Raw genomic sequence first — 20,790 nt, 5'->3', positions numbered from 1 at the left:
TACGTCACCCGTTATATTTTCTCGATGCCCTCGACACGCTCCTCCGGTTATCAGTTCGCTTTACAGCGAATAATCGACCGAAGAAAAAAAGAACGATCGCGAACGAACGACTTCTCGCGTTCATGATCGATCATTTCGATCGAGAGAAACGTTCGTGACACGTTCAACGCAGGTCTCCGAGGATGAAGCACCATGTTAGGGAATTTTTTCATTCTCTGGCGGAAACAATGAGTTAATGCAAGACCTTTTGGGGTGGGATGAGAACCTCTGGCAAACGTATGCAGCGGCTGCAAGCCTTCTAGGGTCGAAGAAGAAGCTGCATATTTCTTGCCCACACAGTGGAGTGGATCAGGTCGCCGGTGGTGGTAGGACGTTCGGTCAGAATGCTTCGTCAAATGGCCTATTGTTCGCAATTTCAAACCCTTTCGAGTTAAACTGGTACTCTGCTTGTTAACGCGTCCACTACCGACATCGAAACACGGCCCTTGTCGTAAAAATGATCCCAGTTGCGGTGCATTTCGAATAATAATGCACCGCGGTCCGCTTACGGTCTGAGAAGCTTGTCATGAAATATTCCTGCAGGTTGCGGTGAACTCGTGTTCCTGGCTTTTATAAAGAATCAAACAATACCGATCCACCCTCTGCTGGTCGAATCTTTTATACAGAAACAAGATTAAAATCTTCGTAAGGAAGCAAAGAGAATCACTATCCTCCATGAGACAAGTGAAATTTGCAGCTTTTTATAGTACACGCATCCATATATGCATCCCATAGGAAGAAAGAAGTTTTTGCAATTCTTCGAAACAATTAATTAATTACGAGCGAATGGAAAAAAAAGGCGTGCCCGTGAGAACCACTGACAAACACAGAGAAGAGTCGCTATGGTATTGAATCAAAGTACGGGTCCTCCAACCTCGTTGACCTCTGACTGAGGGCGAGCAGCCATATCTGCTGGCCAGTTTTTCAGACTGAGGACGCTCGGAACGCTGGCAAGGATACTGCACAACTTCGCCCAGAGACCGGTCTCTCATCGTCTCCTCTTTTGCTGAAGAGGCTCGCCATCTTTATTCCGCGTCAAGGAAGCCTTCTACTGTCTTTCCCTCGAGTCTCTCTCGACGAGACGCCACAGCCTGATCCGCTGGACAATGCTGGCGCCGAGGTATCGACGACCCCGAACACCCGGAGGTCGTCGCACCACGATTATCTGGATAACCCTAAGCATCAACCAATTTCTCTGAAATGATCGGCGGTTCTATCTTCCGACCGTAACGACCAAGACTTTGCACAAGAATCATTTGCTTTAGGCTTTAGGCGAGTTTCTTAAGCTCTGGACATCTTTATTTGACGCGTTGACTGTTTTAGAAATTTCTTTTTCAGAGCCAAGGTAGATAGAAGATGAGGAAAGACAAACGCGACAAGTTCGTTCTCGTAGACTTTTCTGACTTTAAGTCGAGTGGAAAAAATTGTAAAACGATGTTTGAATTTATCGTTTCAAAGAACTGGTGAAAGAAACGCTGTAAATATGAAACTTGGCTTTCATTTATAGAAAAACTCGAAGACACGATTCGATGTTTGAATAGAAAATATTCTAAACTCGATCGTACCACTCTTTATACGATTGTTCATAGAAAGTAACCAGTTGTACCGTGGATCGACTTCCTGTGGACATTGAGCCACTGAATAATCACGAGGGAGGATTCCATCTAGATTTACGAGTCCTTCGTCGGACAGAATCGAACGTAAATCCCTGCCAACTCGATCACCAAGGTATATCTTAATCAACGTGTCGTTCGGCTCTCCTTCGTTGCAAGTTAGAAGGAGCTTATAATCAAGGGGATTCAATGATCTACCATAGCAATTTACGAATAAAAAAGAATAACACGAACCTGTATATTGGTTCATTTTTGAAGGATTTCCGGTTGTCCGATTAAATACAATCTGCTGACACCGATTTTATAACAGGATGAGGTTATAGGATTTGTCGAAGGTGCGGGAAGAATATATCATGGTAGACAATAAATGTCTTGCAATTTCCTTTCAAATTTTATCAATACAACCAGGATAGTCGTGTCTCGTTATGACGCTAATAAAAATAAAAAATGTTTCGTATAATGTAAAATGCTCGCCAAAGTATTTTATGATAGGTATTCAAATTACTTTGGCGAGTCGCGCTGTATTTGTCGAATGAAAATAGATTTAATTCTTCTACGATATAATTACAGACACACGCATACAAATTGCGCAACACAATGAACATTTGATGATATTCAAGAGGAATTAAAGACGCCATTAAATAGAAAGACAAACAGCGACAAGGTTTTTCTTACGTGCCTTTCAATTTTCCAGTATTTTCATGTGCAGCGAGACGGATGAAGTATTCGGTTAAAAAGTGAAGCAGTTGGACGCGTTCTAGAGCAAATTAAACGAGGCGTGTTCACGGTGGAGAGGAACAGAATCGTACGAGACAGGATATTAAAGAAAGAAAATGAAGGAGACTGGACGAACGAGAAGAAAGCAGGCCTAGCGACAACGTTGAAATCACTTCTCGGCGTTCTGGAGTCATTAACTCGCTCTTCTACCAACAGAGAAAGAGAGAAAATTCTTCTCCACCTTGCCCTTATTTTCTTCGTTTTCTTCGTTAACCTGTCTCGTATTTACCCTTCACCTTCCGCGTTTTACACTCACGGTGCTTTCTTCTTAAAAAGAAGATGCTCGGTACGATCAGGTACAGCATCCGAAGGAAGAATATCGCGGTACAAGATCGTATCTATCTCCCGGAAACTCTACACGCGATTAATCTCACCGACAAGCCCGAGAACTTTCCTATGGTTGGATAATTATTCCAAGGATCCGGTTCCTTGATTTCAAGTTATAGTTTTTTCTTTACTCTTCTTAAATCATGCGAACGTACGCTAATCAGAAACTATTTCCTCTCTTGATCAGGATACTACAGCTTCCGCTAGATACCAAGGGAATTGGTATGAAAAAAGAAGAGAGAAGAAAATCAAGGGCAAGGGAATCTGGTTTCTCACCGTTTCATAGCAAACACTTCTATTTTTATAGATTTTACAGATAATACACGTAGACACTCGCGCGTCTCAAATTTTTCTTCAACGTATTTCAAATTTTATAACAAAAATGAAAGCAAATATACGTTTAGCCTTTAGTTAGTTGTGTCAAAAAACCAATGATTGTGATATCCTTACAAAACAACAGTTTCGTCATCAGAAACATTCGAGCGAGGAACGTCTATAATTAAAATTCCATAACATCAGACGATTTTTATTCGATGATAAGTCTTCTTTATCGTATTTGTTTCACTATATTGTGAATTTCTCTTCTTCTGAATACTAAAATATACTGTTGTTTGAGAAGGCTCTGAAATGTTCCACCCTGCTATTCGATACGGAGAAACGAAAGGGGAAAAAAAGGAATTGTTAGAAAGAAGCTGGTCCTCCGGATCGAAGGATACTTTAGTCGCCAGGGGGAGAACTCGATTTCTCAGAAAAGGCGAGATCCAAGGCCACGAAGGGAGGTCAGAATCGCGATTGCTTTTTAAGCGAAATCCACCCACGACAGAATACCTGTTTTGGCCTGTCTCGCCTACACCAGCAAACATTTCGACTTTCACCTACTGATTAGAATTAATACTCTGCCGCCCAGGTGACAAGGATACAACCTTGTGCCCACAGATTCTGAAAATGACTCACCTCGAGGAAAGATATACTTTTACTTCTGAGAATCAACCGAAAAAGTTCGCTTTACCGGTCGAAAATAAATAAGAAAAATTCTTCGCGTGAAATTCAGTAATAAATTGGCAGGAATTTCATTGGATCGTTGACTACAGACTAATACAGACTTTCCAATTTTTATTCCATGTTTTCCTTCATATAACAGCGTTTCACCGTCTAGTTGAATCGTTCGACACGTGAATTTGAATTTTTCCAAATATTATAGGATTTTTATTTTTTCAGAAATATTAGAAATTAGTTTCCAATGATTTCTGTCCTATGTTGTAAGTTTATCGATAGATAGATCTATTTACAACGGTAATCCATTAAACAGGAAACGATGGTTATTTAACGTGAACTAAATACAGTAATGTGCTATAACTAAGAAGGCTGAATGGATAATTCACAACTCACAACATCTTTACAACTCAGCTCTTCATTCCTCACAACTCGACTCCTCACAACTCGACTCCTCACAACTCGACTCTCCACTCACGACTCTCATGACTCTCCTAACTCGACTTTTCACAACTCGACCCTTCAGGTAACGACCCGCCGGTAACGACTCCCAAATAACGACTGCCCGTTAATTTTTGTCTGCCTAACTATTCGACTGAAGGACCGACAACGCATTGATGGGCCGCCCGGCCCATTGAAGTTCCCAGGCCCTCTTCAGTTAAGAGCACTTAGGTTTTTTCGGGATATTGTTTATGGTTCAGCCGATATTTCTTAGGCCATTTGTCCACGATACTACAATATATAATAAAAAAAGATAAAATATTTTGCAAGTTAATCAGGTGTCAAGGTGCCAGGCAAGCGAAATAAATAATCTTTATTGAACGAGGCAGCCTGCGTCACAGGGGCAGAGGCTAGTACGCGTTACGTAAGAGACGATAAAGAACCACACGGATGATCTGGCCGTGTTTTCCAACACGCTTTTATGTCATTGCAGGTGTCACGTACGCAGCGCATTATGTTACTCTGCATTGTTACGCGTTCCACAGACACACTTGGAATTTCATTGACACACTTTTGGAAATTGCCGTTCGAGTTACGCGACTCGACGTAATCGATTAATTTCGTTTAGCTTCCTTCCAATCGAATTTTTCGCCATTTCAAATCCACATTGTTTCCTTCGATATCTAATCTCCGTACTGTATCTAGCAATTGATTTACTCAGTAGAAAAATGGTACGAGGTAATTTTTCTTCTTCAAGATAAATACGAGAAACGACATGTAATTATCCGCAGGATTTTGTTTTGAATTTCCAAGCTTTTATGGCTATCTATAATATCTATCTATCTATCTATGTATACACATCTATAAGAAAGGATTTAAATTACAAGTTCTGTTACTTGTACTACCATTCTTCCTTTAAGACCCTCATTTACTCGTAACACGCGGAATTTCCCTCGGATGCAATGAGAAAAGAAAACTACAATTATTGGGGCTAAAGAAATGGATCGTGATATCGATGCACCAGTTTCCATCCTAGAGATCAACTCCGTTTCCGGTGCAAAGATTCCTCCTAGCCTTATCATTATTTCAGGTTTAAAGAAACGAGTATCGCGAGATGCTTATCGCGCAAGAAATTATTTTTTCCACGATAAGTCCATAATCGTAAGAGACCTGTTAAGAGATGCAATTATCGATAAAATACAGCCAAAAATAAGGAATCGCGAACGAAATAACCGCATAATTTACAGGCGTGGGGAATACAAAAATTCTTGTCGTGTAAACGGCATTCGTCGCTCGAAACTGCATGGTAAACATCCATCTTTTTCACATGGCGTCTATGAATGACTGTTTCTAATGCAACAAAGATCCACGGTCGGGATGAATAGCAAATATTGACAAAAGGAATTTTATCACGCGTCCTACGTGACTCCCTTCATCGTCCAACATGAATACGCAGCATGACATCATCGGCTACAGACTCGATAACGAATCTTTACGTATCTTTACGTACGTCTTTATGTATTTTACATACATTTTATTGACGAAGCAACTAAAGGACAAACTCAAAAAGTTCTATTGCCTCACTGGCCGACGATCCAAACTAAACACACAGAATAAAATTACCCTCTATAAGACCGTAATAAAACCTGTCTGGACCTACGGAATCCAACTATGGGGAACAGCAAGTAATTGCAACATTGAAATACTTGAACGCTTGCAATCGAAAACGTTAAGATCCATTATAAATGCACCCTGGTATCAAGATACCAACAGTCAAAGAGGAAATAGCAAAATATAGCGACAGATATAGCAAAAGAGTCAACGAACATCGAAACCCCCTAATTGCTGGACTACTTGATACGTCGGACCAGATCCGCAGGCTGAAGAGACACTACCCGCTAGACCTAAACGCTAGATTCAATTAGTTATCTAAAATAAATAATATTTACTTATTTATAATACTTACTTGTAAATTATACTTGTCTATAATAAGTATTAACTTATTATAAATAATTAGCCATGTCACTGCGCCAGAAAAAATTACTGAAAATCCTCAATGCGAGAATTGATTGTAAATTGTAATAAATAAAGAAAAAACATACATTTTATTGGTTTGGCAACCAAGATAAGCGAATTAGTAGGTATTAACAAAATCCGCATTTCCTTAGCTCGAATGGCCCGCACTGACTTATTTGTCAGCGCAAAAATTTCGTATTTTCATGAACTTTGCCATATAGATGATAAATTGGTTCCTAAACAGATATTCCTCTCGTCTAGCAAATGCTCGACGAGTATACTCGACGCATTACGAATCCTTTACGCATCTTCGTACGTCTTTATGTATGTTACATACATTTTATTGGTTTGGCAAGTAACGTAAACCGCGTCAGAATTATTTATGGCAGGTAACCATCTGACAGAACCGCAACTGTAGTTCCATTGACTTGATAGATGGACGCATTCCCATATCTCAACCCTCTCGATCAAACATTTTTTTCTATTCAGCTTCTATGCATCTTTCTTCAAGAAATTATTAACGCTAGAACAAATTCGAGACTTGGTACCAGTCTAAAAAATTGAGAGATCTTTTGAGTGAGATGTATACGAAGTCACGAAAGTATTCGAATATTTGTAGATACCTTTTCTAACACAAAATTTCATTAGAATGAACACATTAGCACTGCGACGAGATCTGACGATCACGATTATATTGGTACAGTTTGAAAAAGGTCTGAAAATATAGGCAGAAGTTAGAAGATGTTTCGTGCGAATACATGTTTCACAGAGATTACAAAAGTGTTTGTCAAATATCAATTATATTGATGATGGCTGTTCATGAACATCATCGTTTTTTTGTACTTTTCAATATGGAGTTTATCAACGTGAAAGGCAAAAGACGTTGATGAAAGAGTGAAAGACAAGGCGTTTAATGATCACTACACGTCACTAACGATAAATCTTCTTAAATCGAAGAAGATGATGGGTTTCGTCGCAAAAAAAAATATAAAAAAGAGGATACAAGACACTTAACGATTAATCGAGAAAGAGACGTAGTTACTCAAGCAATAAATCAAAGATCACGATCGGAGGATGTTGTCTGATTCGAATGATCAAAAATCAGCATAGTCCAAGGAGGCTAGCAAAGAGAGAAGAGTGAACAGGAAATGTTCGTGAGCGTTGAACGAACACAGTCAAGGGAATCCAGTCAGCTGGAGAGCAACGAAGATCGTGTTTACAAGGATTACAGTTCGTAGCGCGTGGCGTAAGACGTGGTGGAGTCGTAGACGCCGGTGCAGCTGCAGCTGCAGTCGCAGCCTGAACTGACCGGACGTCGAACCCGAGAAATGCTCCAGCCTGCTAGATATATCGTAATAAGTAGACAAAGTAGCCCACGGGCAGGGCGAATCTCACAGAGGATGCGCTAGTCGACCATTTGCATACGTCCGCAGATGAATCTCCAGATAATTCCCATTTTATCGATCTATCCTGGCCACTTGCCATTGCTTTTCCAACACCGAAGAAGGCGTAAAAAAGTTGAGGCCGCTTGATTGCTATCAAGATGAAAGTGGTGTGATTAATGCGCGTTTGATACGTGTTATGGCATGTATCGACATAAATATTTTAATGAAGAATTATTTACAAAAGGTACAAGTATTTGTGACTTGACGTCTTTCAGTTTTCAAGCAAATATATAACAAGTGTTCTGATACAGCCGAGCAGATTTTTGCTATGGTTACCACATCTTTTGAGTGTAATACTTTGTAAACCAGCACATTATTTATTGAAATATTTCTAAAAAGTTCGCAGGTCGGAGGAAACTACCGAAGGAAACATTTAAAAACTCGTTTCCGTATAGTATCACGCAGGAACACTTCTTAAAACTATAATTTATTGCCATTAGGAAATTACTATCGTAGATAGCCTGAGACTTCTCTACTGTACTATGCATTCAGTAACAATTACTCTGCGTCGACAAGCACTTCGATGTGCTTAGTCAAGGATTTGTACAAAAATATTTCGCTTTTATCTGTCGAATCAAGCACAACCTTCGCGGGTTGAAATTCGCGTGCATCAGTCACACCCACGTGCATTCCAAGGATACTGAACAGCTTCCTGGTGGCTAATCGAAGGAACGAGCCACGGAAATAACAACTTCTCGTGGATGTTACGTAAATTCCGGCTAATAAGAATCTCCCGTGGGTTAGGGACGGAATTAATATCCGCCGTTGTGGGTGAATATAAATCTCTGACAAGAATCACGCTCCGGTGTTTACGTGTGCATGCTCGCGTGCATTCTCCTGGCATGCAATCTCGCCGTGTTGCTGCTGACTTTACGCGAAGCTCTTGACACCCTCGGAAAAGCGCATATCCCCATTCATAAGTAAGCGGACACTCGCAACAAATTAAATTCACATGAATGATCATCAGGAACGATTAAAACCTTCAAGAATTATTATCCCATTTGAAATTTTTGGCTATGTAAAACTTATATATTTAATGTTACAGTAATCTCATCAATTAAGTACAATCAAAGTTTCTACGTTTGCCACGTTCATCGATAACTCGTTTCGACCAATCTCGATATTAATTTATATTATTAGAATTCTCTTATTACATTGATAGTTCTCGAAATGATTCTGTAAATCAAATTCAGATACAGATTCAAATTTTAACTGCAGTATTCCACCTAATGTACTCCAAATTTCTTTGAATAAAATTTCGATTACAATACTACGAACTCGTTATTTTTTTTTTAATCTTTGCAAGCAGTGTTTTTTCGACCGTTCGCGAGATAACTCGTCAACGGGAGTGGTAAATTCCCCTTACGATTGGATAATCGACGCCACTGACTTAAGAGGTATAAATTAATGTTTATTCCAACAATCTTGAAAAGAAGATAATTACGCTGGGTATGTACAAAGTTAAGTAAGCGATCGTTTTAAGGATAGAAATCCGGTAATGACACGTTGACTATTCTAACGATGAAGAATAAGTGAAGCAAAGTGACGATGCTGTGTCGGAGGAAAGCTTGTCGTGGGTGAGTCTAATCCACAAGAAAGAGCTGATTTGTCAAGGGCAAGGTTTCATTGGGAGAGTGAGGGAAATACTTCGCTGTCAATCGGTTAATTTTCTAGGTTGGTTGGTGAGGAAGGGTGCTAACCGTCCCCTCGAGAGAGTTGCTAGTGGGAAGCATCATACGCGAGAGAACTAACTTTCCCGTAGTAACAATAAGGACCCTAGCTAGCAAATTCCTGAGATTTATAATGGGTCCTTGAGACTATTGAGAGTACGCAGTAAGGATGAACGGACATCTAGTTCCCATCTTGCCCGCGATGTGTGGCCTGGTCTAGGTAGAGTGTCGCCCGACGTACAAGCAGTTTCTCCCATCTTTTATCATATGCTTTTAATAGTCATTTTGTATGAATCCGACATTTCGATCGGTCCAACTTCTTCCCTGATAATTTAAGAATACTCGTTACCTTTTTCTTACGAGTATGTTCCAATATTTATAAAGTAGCCGCTTTACTCGGCGAGTTCCTTTAATCGCAGCGAAAGAAATCTGCCAACTTGGCAGAGAATCAAATGGATAACGGAAACCGTGGAAGAACATTCGTGTTTTATACGCGTCATTAATATGCATCGGTTGCAACATAGTACAGCGCATAGATTAAAGGGGAAAAGGCCAATTGTTAATCTTCAAACCATTGGCTTCTTACATAAATTTTATCTTTTTTACTGTAATCTTCACGACCATGAATACTTGCAACCTTCCTCTTTGTATTTTCTCTCGGTACAGCACCTATCAACCTGGCTGCTATAAAATTATTCTAATTGCAGGTATAGTGCGCGATAAATATTGCTAGGAAGGTATTGAAACTACCGCAGGTGAGAAAGTCATAGGAACGTTAATAGTAATAATTAAGAGGCGGTGGTGATGAATCAGCTGATAGTTCGTTTGCATAAAACCCCTGGCTACCGGCGGCCCTTTCGTGCCAGGGGCCAAGAGGTATACGCATCCTGAACCTCTCGGTGTAATAAACATGCTATGCCTTCCCATAGCTCCGATAACGAATTTTCTTATCGGGATTGTACCAACCATGACAGACAAGATAATAATGATAATCCTCGGTTACAAGGTTTCACGTGATCAAAAATTCCTTGCGTTATACTTCTTTCAAATTACATAGCGAAACCTGTTATTAGCCACAAAGTCTGAGAAGATCGGAACCTTTTAAAAATTTTGAAATTTCCTGGACGAATAGCCTCGAGACTGACGAGGAGGTTTATCCAAACTTGAAATTAGTTTGAAAAAAATAGAAGGTTGGAAGAATGTAGCGTTCTATCTTCCAATAGCTGGGACGAATGCCATTTGTTTGAAAAATTTCATAGTGGCCGAAAGATGACCTGTGTAAAAGAAGATTAAATTATTTCCCAATACGGTTTCATAGTTTGTTCCTTACCATGTTAATTACGCCATAAAAGAATTCAAAAACGTTGAGTTATTTTATTATACTTATGATAGACAGTGTCTTAAAATTATGATAATAATTAGTATCAGTGTATGGGTATATCAGCCTATCACAAAGATTGATATTACGATAATTTAACATCTGAGCAACTTCCCGTACGAGAAACGTGTTCGTTGTTGCAAATTTAAAATACCAAGCAGCATTTTATCGAGCCTGCATATGAATGAACTAAATCATACTGATTCTATGATTTCTTAGAGGATAATAACCCAGGAAGCAATCTGAGGATATCAGATATGCGTGTCTTCGAAACACCTCCGCGGTTTCACACGCAAAACGTCTTTTAGCATGCTCGGTTTCAGATTCTCGCGTTGGGTGGTCGATCACGCGGAAATAGACGTTTAATGATTCGCTTAAACTTTGACTTCGTGCAGCTAACAACAATTCCATTAATCTTTCTCCCCGATCGTCACGTTTTCTATGGAAATTATCATTTAAAATTCCAATCAAGATGAAATTGGATTTCTAATTCAATCAAATAATTCAATCGAAAAATTCGTTTCTTGATTATTTCTTTCCAGATGCGATGATCTCAGACCATCGAATTAGAACCAAAAATCTTTGACGTATGCGCATTATAGATAATATAAAACATTTTGAAATTTCATTAGCACTATAACGAGCCCGACTCCCATGGCTATATTGGTAAAATGTGAAACCAATCTGAAAATATTATTTTTTATATATTGTATATATTTTTATTTTCTTTATATCGTTGTTCTATATGTTATTAAAAATATTCAGATACTTTCACGAGCCAGTACGTGATCGCTTATAAATATATCTATCTAGTAATAATTTGGACAGTCAGGAACAATTTATTAATATATATTCCAGTTAAAAAAGTGAAATTCTGTAAGTGGTTATGCTACTCCAATGAAAGTAGCAGCATCCTCTCTCGCGTTATCCTTAACTAAAACACAATTTCCCGAGTGTCCGTCAGGGCAAATTGTAGGGAACTTATGGAGTTACATGAAGAAAAGGGATTGTAGTTGAGTGAACAGAAAGATCATCGAGGAAATCGATGCAATATCCGATAGATATACGTGACTGTGCAAGAAGGGAATGCCGTGGATGCCTTGCGGTCTGATAACTTCTCATCCAGCATCGCTCTCATCCAGCGACGATGGAACTCAGCTCTTGTCATTCCTGTTGCCTCGTCACTTGGCCGAGGCCTTGTCTCGCGATAAACCAACGGTATACTAGGAGGATAGTTTTGAAGAATTTTTGAACCGTTAGAGCACGTAACGAGAGAACAATGCTTCATCTTCTATGCTAGAAGCGGAACGATGTATGATCGGTGCAACGGTACTTTATAATAAATTCCGACTTTGGGTCGATCCGTGCGTTTGGATTCGCGATACCATGGCTCTGCGTGTTTTACGATGGTCAAAGTGGGTGTTGCCAGCAAAGAAGATGGATCTAACTAGGCTTCCTGTTGCCGTAAAATAGTTAACTTTGATGTTACCGAAGTACGGAAAATCTAGACGAAGTGTTATCCATAACGCGAGTTTCCCTGAAGCGAGGAAATCTCGTAGCGGTTTCGAACGAAGCTTCCCATGAATAGCAGAATTCCTCTTGAAACTGTTTGTCATTCGTCAAAGTATTGAATCTTCTCGAGATTCAACAAGCCAGTAATTGAAATTTCTCTAATAATAAAATTAACAAATTATTCCTAGCTTTTCGATGAGTAGCAAAATTTCGATCATTCCATTTACAACCTGTCACCTATCAAAATACCGAATGTCTTTGAGATTCAGCAATACGTAAAACGATGCGAAAATGAAGGCATATCTAATCTCATTTCCTATTACCATGAAATAATTATCATTGGAGTCCATAAAGCGTAGAAGAAATAACCATATTATAGTTAAAGTTTCTCTAAGACGATAATGAATTCTCTGACCCTTCCACGAGTAGCAAAATTCCTTTCAACCTGTCGCCAATCAAAGTATCGGATATCGTGGAGATTGCGGAATAAGTAAAACGATGCCGAAATAATAGCACGAGACTCGTGCAAAATAATCTCTAATCCCGACTATTAGCATCAATTCTCGTGTACAGCACACGTTACACGTCCATCATGGGTGTTTGTGCAAAGGCATCGGCAGTCCGTGACCACGTTCGTTCCAAAGATCCTCTCGGCTTCTCCTTTGTTTCGTTCCTTTTCCTTTTCGTTTTCATCCATCTCCGGCCCTCCAGTATCCTTCTTCCGTCCCTATCTTCGCGGTATAAAGGCATGCACACGCAAGCAGACCCTTCTCTTCTCTCTCGTACGTGCTCGTGTATAAACGTGCGATTCCTCTAGCCTGGCAGGAGACTCGTTCGTGTAGGTGGGCTCCTCACATCGGCGACCTCGAAAACTTCAACATCCTCCTCCAGGATGTTCGCCAACCGCCTGAAACGAATTGTGAGGAGACTAAAGGCCACACCGAGTCATATATGTTAGGTTCTTTCGACAGACTTCTTTCGTCGGCCACTAATTGATGGCTCTTCCGTGATCCTTTCGTGAGAGAATGCCCGTATTCTACTCTCAACTCTTCACGCTTTACGTTCAGAGTAAATATTATCTTTGTACCTGCATCTGTTTGACTATTCACGAAAGAATCGGTAATTTCTTATGCACATAGAACAAAGTAGGGTTATTTGAATCAGAAGAATATTTGAGTCGAGTTAAGTAATTTGCCTGAGTTAAGTAATACGCTAAGTTCGATTATGAACAATTTTTAAGCGATCTGCATATGGAAACAGACTATTTGACTCGTTGTCGGTGACGTGATATACAATGAAATAATAATATATCGTTTACTTGCGTCGATAACTCGATGACCATTGCTTTTTCTAAGAGAATATAAATTCGTACTCTTCAATAGCGTGTGTATATTATTTCATTTCTGCGGGTTATTTTGTTGCTTGTTTTATCCGCTTCGTCACTGGATTATTCGAATGATTTTCTCCTTTTGATATCTTCCTTTGATGGATCTTCATTTATGCATGAATTATTATGGAATATTTCCCCATTCTTTCGTTATTTCGTTAAAGACTAATGGTACCTCATAATATACGACAAGTTTTATTATTCAAACTTCGAGATTGAATTTTAAGACTCGAGGAATTTTTGAATAGCCTTCAGGCAAGGATAACTATAAAAGAAATTTATGAAGTAAGAAATCTTCGATAAAACTACTAATAGAGACGAAGATCAATAGCGGTAAGCAGTTACGTAACGAGGATCGGGATTAATTGAAGATCGTTATAAGCTCATTCACGCAATAAGCACGTAGATGTAACTACTCGACTATAGATACGTTGCATAAGCATTGACCTTCGATAATAAACCTCACAATTTATGATAATAGATATCTAAGCTTACATGGTGTTACACCATCGAACGACTACGTTGATCTTCAAAATTTTCCGCTGTATATGTATATATAGTAAATATAAAAGGTATATGTACTTGCATATATTATTATAATCGATTATATAATTATACTTGCCAAGAACCAATGAACTGAGACTTCGAAGAGTCTATTTACATCTATGAAACCGCATCTACAAGCCGTAAAAAAAGAATCACAGGCGAAAAAACTGAATTGAAGGTAACCGAGCATCCGGAATTTCCCATGCGGATAATACGAACAGAAGATCGCGGTCGAGGTGAATCATAGAAAAATGTACGTGAGGGAATACGAAATTGTAAAAATGCAACGCGTTCACCAGGGTGGTCTCCACCAGGAGAAGAAATACAATACTAAAAAACGATCTATCCGAGTCTTTTTACTTTCATCCGACTGAGTTAGATCCAACTAAGGATCGTGTGACAACACACGGTGAGGCTGGCTTTAGGGTGTGGTGTACATGAATACCGCGAAGAAATCATGGTCATGACTGTAAATAGAGTACACGAAGGGGTCCAGGATCGGTTCTGTCCTGGCCATAAATGCGATACCCCTTCGTTGCTAGGTAGGTGTGAAACGTAAAGTCAGCGATCTGACGAGGCTCGGGCCGATGCACTGCAGATTGCGAGTATCCTTGCTGAGGTCGGACGCCGAGCTTCGTCGAAGGTCGTTGCCTGCTCGATATACACGGTGTACCTTGAGAATTTTCGCCCAGCCTCCGCACCGTACACGTTCGCCTCTCTCCGTGGCACAGAAAGTGCTCAACTTCGCGGGGAAAGGCGGATATGGCAGTCCAAGTGTGTTTTTGATGTCGTTGAAAGGATTCGTGCATATCCAGCCTTTGTTGCTTCGGGTTTCAGCGTAAAACGCAAGTTAGGTGATTTGGCAACTGGTCTTTGAAAGAATTTCCGTATTTTCTGTTTCTGCCACTCTATTTTGGCTTTCATGCGAGTTACAGGATCTAGAAATTGATCTCCGAAGGGATTCTTGTGTTTTATGTTTCGATCGCTCTGCTTTCTGGTTCAAAGTAGGTCGGATGATTTGGAACTGATCTTTAGGAATCTTTGAAAATATTTGTTTGGATGTGATTTGAAAAGATTAGCGAATTTTTTTGTTTCTGATACTGTATCTTCGAGATCTACGTTAGTGAATCTAGAAATCGATCTTCGAAAGGAATCTCGTGTTCCCTGTTTCTTTCGCTTTGTTTCTGCGTTCGAGGCAAGGGAAATGATCTAGAAACTGATCTTGAGGAATGTTTGGAAAGGAATGTTTCCTGATGATTCCATCATTAACTTATCGTATAAAATAAATACAATTATACCACTAAATACTCATTTTCCTTTCAATAAATAGAAAGTATTCTTCCATTATTAAAATCCATTAACATTTTAATCGACTGCTTTAGGAATTCAAGATAACTTCTCCGATTACCAATTCAGGTTTGTGGAAACTGGCACGTTTTATAAAATATAGTCCAGATGTTATCATAGATATTCGTTACCTATGATTATGAGAATTAATTGGATCCCTCGATTAAGTTTAATACTCTCCACAAGATATGATCATCCTCTTTTTTTTCAACTAACTTAATCCGTTCTGTTGTCGTGATATCCGCACATTTTTATTACACTTTGTTAACGGTTTAATAATCCTGCAAGGAGAAGATAGGACGAGAAAAGGACAATTAATTCGAGGTGTGTTAATACGTTAATGACGATAATGATACCGCGTCGACAACGACAATCACGACTCCGAGTTGCTTGGAAGATCCTGTCAAGGTCGTGGTTCTTGATTTACAATGCGGCTCGGAAGCACGAGGTATCTGCTCGGCGGTGTAAACCACAATATACGTCATTCTTCCAGAATATTTTCTTCCACGATCAAATCTTCGTAATAACCTCGTAATAAATTCTCCTTGTTGATGTTCCAAGATGAGTCTGAGAAGCAACGAGACTGGTAAAGTAAAAATATTTCATAAATATTTTATATGTACAGCGGAACACGAAACTGTTTAGACACTTGGCACAGAAAATTTTTGTGAATATGTTATGTCTATGGAATGTCTATGGACTCTGGAACGAAACATTATCGTGATTCTATCGATTAAATTTGAAACCAATCCAAACAAGCATATACAAGTTACGAAACAAAATCTACTTCAAACATATATTTAGTAAAAAGTTAACGCAAAGCATGAATAACCATCGTAAATGTTTTAAATATACGTAAACTGGTATCTTGCAATTTTTATATATATTTGCAGACTTGTTTTAAATTGTACCAACATAATCGTAACAGTCGAATCTTATAACAATGCTAATGAAATTTCAAAATATATATATATGTAGTATCGTGGACGAAAGGCCTAAGAAATATCGGGCGAACTATGAACAATGTCGCGAGAGCCGAGGCGTCGTCGGGCCCATCAATGTGTCATCGGTCTTTTCAGGTGCATAGTTTCGTGGAAAAGACCTACGTGACCCTGGCCACGAGCGCCTGCAGAACACGTGTGCGGTGGGCTTAGGAAAAAGACAACAGAATGCGGCAACGGCCAGAGCGTTAGTCGAAAAGCAGAGTGCGAGTCGAAAAGCAGAGTGCGAGTCGAGAAGCAGAGTGCGAGCTGAGCGGAGACAGAGGTTGCGAGTGGCGTTGCCGAGAGAGTGTGGATTGCGCTGTTTTCTGTGCGTTTGGCGTGAATAGTTCAGGTTGAACAACAATCGACTTTTTCTGTCTGATTAACATCTCTATTGTCCACTCTTTGTAAACACATTATATCACGATATTACATATAATACACATAATATGTACCAAATACTTTCGTAAGGCTGTGTAGGCTGTTCCTTTTATTCCAAACCTTTCCTGTATCCTTTATAATCCGTCGCTACTAGTAGCCATTTAATTTTGCACGTCGATTAACTCCTTTTGGCGCATTCATGCACTGCCGGATCATTACCATTAATGCAAACGATAATCACCGCTAATGAGAGTAATTCGCAATCAAAGCTTCCTGCTACAACGACGGACAATAAGTGTAATCAAACGACCATGATGATCGTTCTTCGAGAACAGGGACAATTATCTGTGGGCGTTGTAGCTGCGATTACATGTTTGCTTAGCGGCCTCCTGTAGCCCAAGGATCAAACAAAATACGAACGAAGGAGCCTGAAGTTTAAAAAATTCACTTAAAAATAATCCCATTTTTACGATGTCAGAAACTGGCAACTTCGCCAATGGAGACTTACACCCATACTCCAGGCAAAAGTCTGTGTAAAATTTAAAGGAAGCGATGGAAACAATCGATAAAATGGTTAAAATTTGTCCAGTTTTGAAACTAATTTGATAACTGTCCTGATAAGACCATTAAGAGTACTTTCGTCAGCGAGTGTGAATCTTCAAATATGCTTCAGCGAGAGCCTTTGAATGAAACGTGAATCAACCGAGAGAGTATCGAGAAAACTAATAAATAATCAATTTCACTTGGTCGGCGGTGCACGAAAGGGAAACGAGCTGGCCTGGCAAAGCAAAGTGGACGTGGCCGAGGGAAGAAATGACGGAGCCGCTCCTTTCTCGGCGGTATAAACGAACGAGACGAAGGAATCAGCGAAGAGAGAAGGCGAGGAGCGAGAATGGTCCGGTTTTTGCTAGCAGGGTGCAAGGACAGACGGATTGCTCAGAGGACTGAAAGTCGTGGGGAACGTGATCAGCGTCACCGAAACGCTCGTAAACGAGAGAATTGCAACAGCCGGCACCGAAACCCGCCTATACGCACCGCGTTTTTGCCAAGCTTGTTTGAACAACTAACCAGACGATCGTAGTATAATGGTACAGCGTAGAAACGGGGACACAGATAAACATCGCTGTAATTTTACTCGATTTACTTCATGTGTTTGTTGCCATAAAGGAGGCGCTTTGGTTCAAAGTGGTTTTGACAAGTAGTTTAAGCTAGGATCAAAAGTGGATCAAGTCAGTTTGAAGGATTAGAAAACGTTGAAATTTACCAATGATAAATAGTTTTACGTTTTACGTATTTGGTTGGTACGTAAATGGTTTTACGTATTTATGAAAAATTTGGAGATGCAAGAGTGCATATGGAATACGTATAATAAGCAGAAACATATAAGATAAATAAAATCTCTAATTAGATTTCCTTTTTTTATTAATATTCATAAAAACATGAATTTATATAATTATCTACACTGTAGCGACCAAATTTGGAACGATATTTGATTTGGAGTGGTTGGACAGTGATCTTGGAAAGTAATCAAGGCTAGGAGCAGAGGTAGACTAAGCTAGTTTGATGAGAAAAATTGTACTCTTGGTAAAATCAAAGACTACCAAATTTGGAATCATATTGTATAATTTAAGGATGATGGTATTCATAAAGCTGAGTAATAAAAAAAAATTGTCGAAACTTTGTTATAGGACGACGGTGGTATCGAGTACTTCAACACTATAGTGGTGCAGCCGCACCTGAAGTTGATCACGAACCAGGGCAGAGGTTTTCACGTGAGATGCCGATACCAAACACGAGACAAAGTAGTAACGAACGATCAAACCCACGTGGCCATGCTGCAGTCTCTACCGCTTCAGGTAACGATGCCATTTTCCTTTGAAATCCTACGATCAATGAGACATGTTCATTCAATTATTGCTACAAGCCCTAAACCCGAGTTACATCAACGTCAAACATGATTACGGCATTCAGGATGAGCCTATTTTCTAATTTAGCGAAAGACCAGTCAGGAGAAGCTTTTTCTCTTCACCGAGCAAAAAAGTATCGAGCAATCGTGAAAGATCGGGAAACGTTCCGCAGATGAATAATAAATTGCGTTTTACGTCTCTCGACAGGCAACAGCTCCTATGCCAGGATGCACGATGAAGATCTTCAACGGAGATCCAACGAGGCATCAAGTGGCGGAAAACGTGAAGATCGGGGACCCTTTGACCTTGGTCATTAGCATCGACAAACAGGAAATGTTCGGGCTGAAGATCTCCGACTGCCTGGTGCGCGACGGCTTAGGATGGGGAGAGCAGAGACTCATAAATGACGAGGGGTAATTTTGTCTTGCATATCTTTGGCAAATGTAAATGATAAATATAATATTTAAGAGTATACGATATACATATGTTTCGATGATTCGAAATGTATAAGGTTTACAAGAGATGCCTTTTTTGAAGAACTAACGTTCTGACGAATTACAACAACGTGAAACAATTATATATAATTTAGGTACACAGGTTCTTGTGAGAATGATCAAGCCGCATGGGTTTCATCCTTCAGATGTTTAATTCATCAGAAAGATCGAATGTATAGATTCTTATGAGTATGCACTTCAGTCTTCAATAACTGTGGTCCTTTGTTATAAAATGACGAACTAAATCAACTTCCTTTGGATGCTGAACATTGAAAAGAAACGGTGACTAATATATCTTTGTCCAACGATTCACATTTACCCATCGATGAATCAAACCAAACAAAAATTCTCTCTTCCATTTTACTTCGTTTTTCATATTTATTCCATCCGCGGAGACGTTTAATAATAGACAGGATAGCGGACGTAAGAATATTTCTTCGACCGGTACAAATAAATTGTTCGCGTCAGAGCATCGTATGAATTATTCAAGGGTCGGAATTCAGGGTATAAAGCGGGCCGGTTCACTGACTTCTTTTCATAAGCAAATCAGCTGATCCAACCAACAGGTTGCACGCACACTTTCCCTCTTGATTTGTTCGTGCAATTGCAGAATATTCCTAGTATTCGCCTTCTATTTTCATATTGATCGATCTCGAAAGAACAGCCTCTGCAAAGATTATATAAGCAGAGAAAAGTATATGTTAGAAATTTCTGATAGCAAATTATTCATATAATTTCAAAGTTCTGACGCAACACCTGTTTTTCTGAGGTTTATTACCAGAAAACACTTCTCAATTTGATTCGTTCTTCTCGGCACAATGTTTCCTCTCTTTTAAGACTTTATATGTTCTCAGTTTAAACGATCAAATCCGTCATACTCGGCAGACTAAGTATACATAATTATCAATTATTGCAATTAAAAGTATTTTCAGATTTAGCACATCTATATACAAAAACTGTGTTGCTATTACAGTTGCCCAGTCGACGGTGAGATCATGGGACAATTCACGTATAACGAAGATAAGACGGAGGCAAGGGTGAACTTCCAGGCGCATAAATTCCCCTACACAGCCAGTGTCTACTACCAATGCAACGTCAGACTATGTGTAAAACACGGTGGAGGATGCAGCAACACGGTAATCAAAATTCTACCTTTCTTCCTCATAGAAATTCTCTTCCTCGTAGTTGTTGAAAGATCGTTTAGAAAGATTGGGATAAACTATGTAATTGTAACAAGTTGGTTAGAAAGAAGATCCTACGAAGAATCATTTGGAGAAAATCCAAAAGAAATCATCAATATTCCACTGTTGCAGCCACCGGCGTGTAATTTGGTATCCAGACGTCGCAGGGACACTGCCGACGACAACGCAGTGAAAGGTGTCGAAGGCCTGGACGGAGGAACGCCAGCTACCATCGAAGTTTATAGCGGACTATACGTGAACGAAGCCTCGGACGTTGGCTCCAAGTCAGACTTTACCGACGACGTCTTCAGAGAAAGGGTTAGTCGCATTGATATTCCTGTCCGTTACCATTT

At 39.6% G+C, this 20,790-nt stretch overlaps 1 protein-coding gene across 1 annotated transcript in view; it reads left to right on the top strand.

The window, feature by feature from the left end:
- LOC117243073 overlaps positions 1–20,790 on the top strand; it is a 72,757-nt gene that overhangs the window by 48,001 nt on the left and 3,966 nt on the right. The window contains exons 5-8 of the mRNA XM_033510256.1: positions 18,544–18,711; positions 18,970–19,175; positions 20,230–20,392; positions 20,570–20,755. Coding sequence (XP_033366147.1) covers positions 18,544–18,711; positions 18,970–19,175; positions 20,230–20,392; positions 20,570–20,755 — 723 coding nt within the window. The remainder of the gene's footprint in view (positions 1–18,543; positions 18,712–18,969; positions 19,176–20,229; positions 20,393–20,569; positions 20,756–20,790) is intronic.

Source organism: Bombus vosnesenskii, unplaced genomic scaffold, assembly GCF_011952255.1.
Source record: "Bombus vosnesenskii isolate JDL3184/JDL3185 unplaced genomic scaffold, Bvos_JDL3184-5_v1.1 scf7180000013265, whole genome shotgun sequence".
NCBI lineage: Eukaryota > Metazoa > Arthropoda > Insecta > Hymenoptera > Apidae > Bombus > Bombus vosnesenskii.
This window is presented reverse-complemented; position numbering and strand designations above follow the sequence as displayed.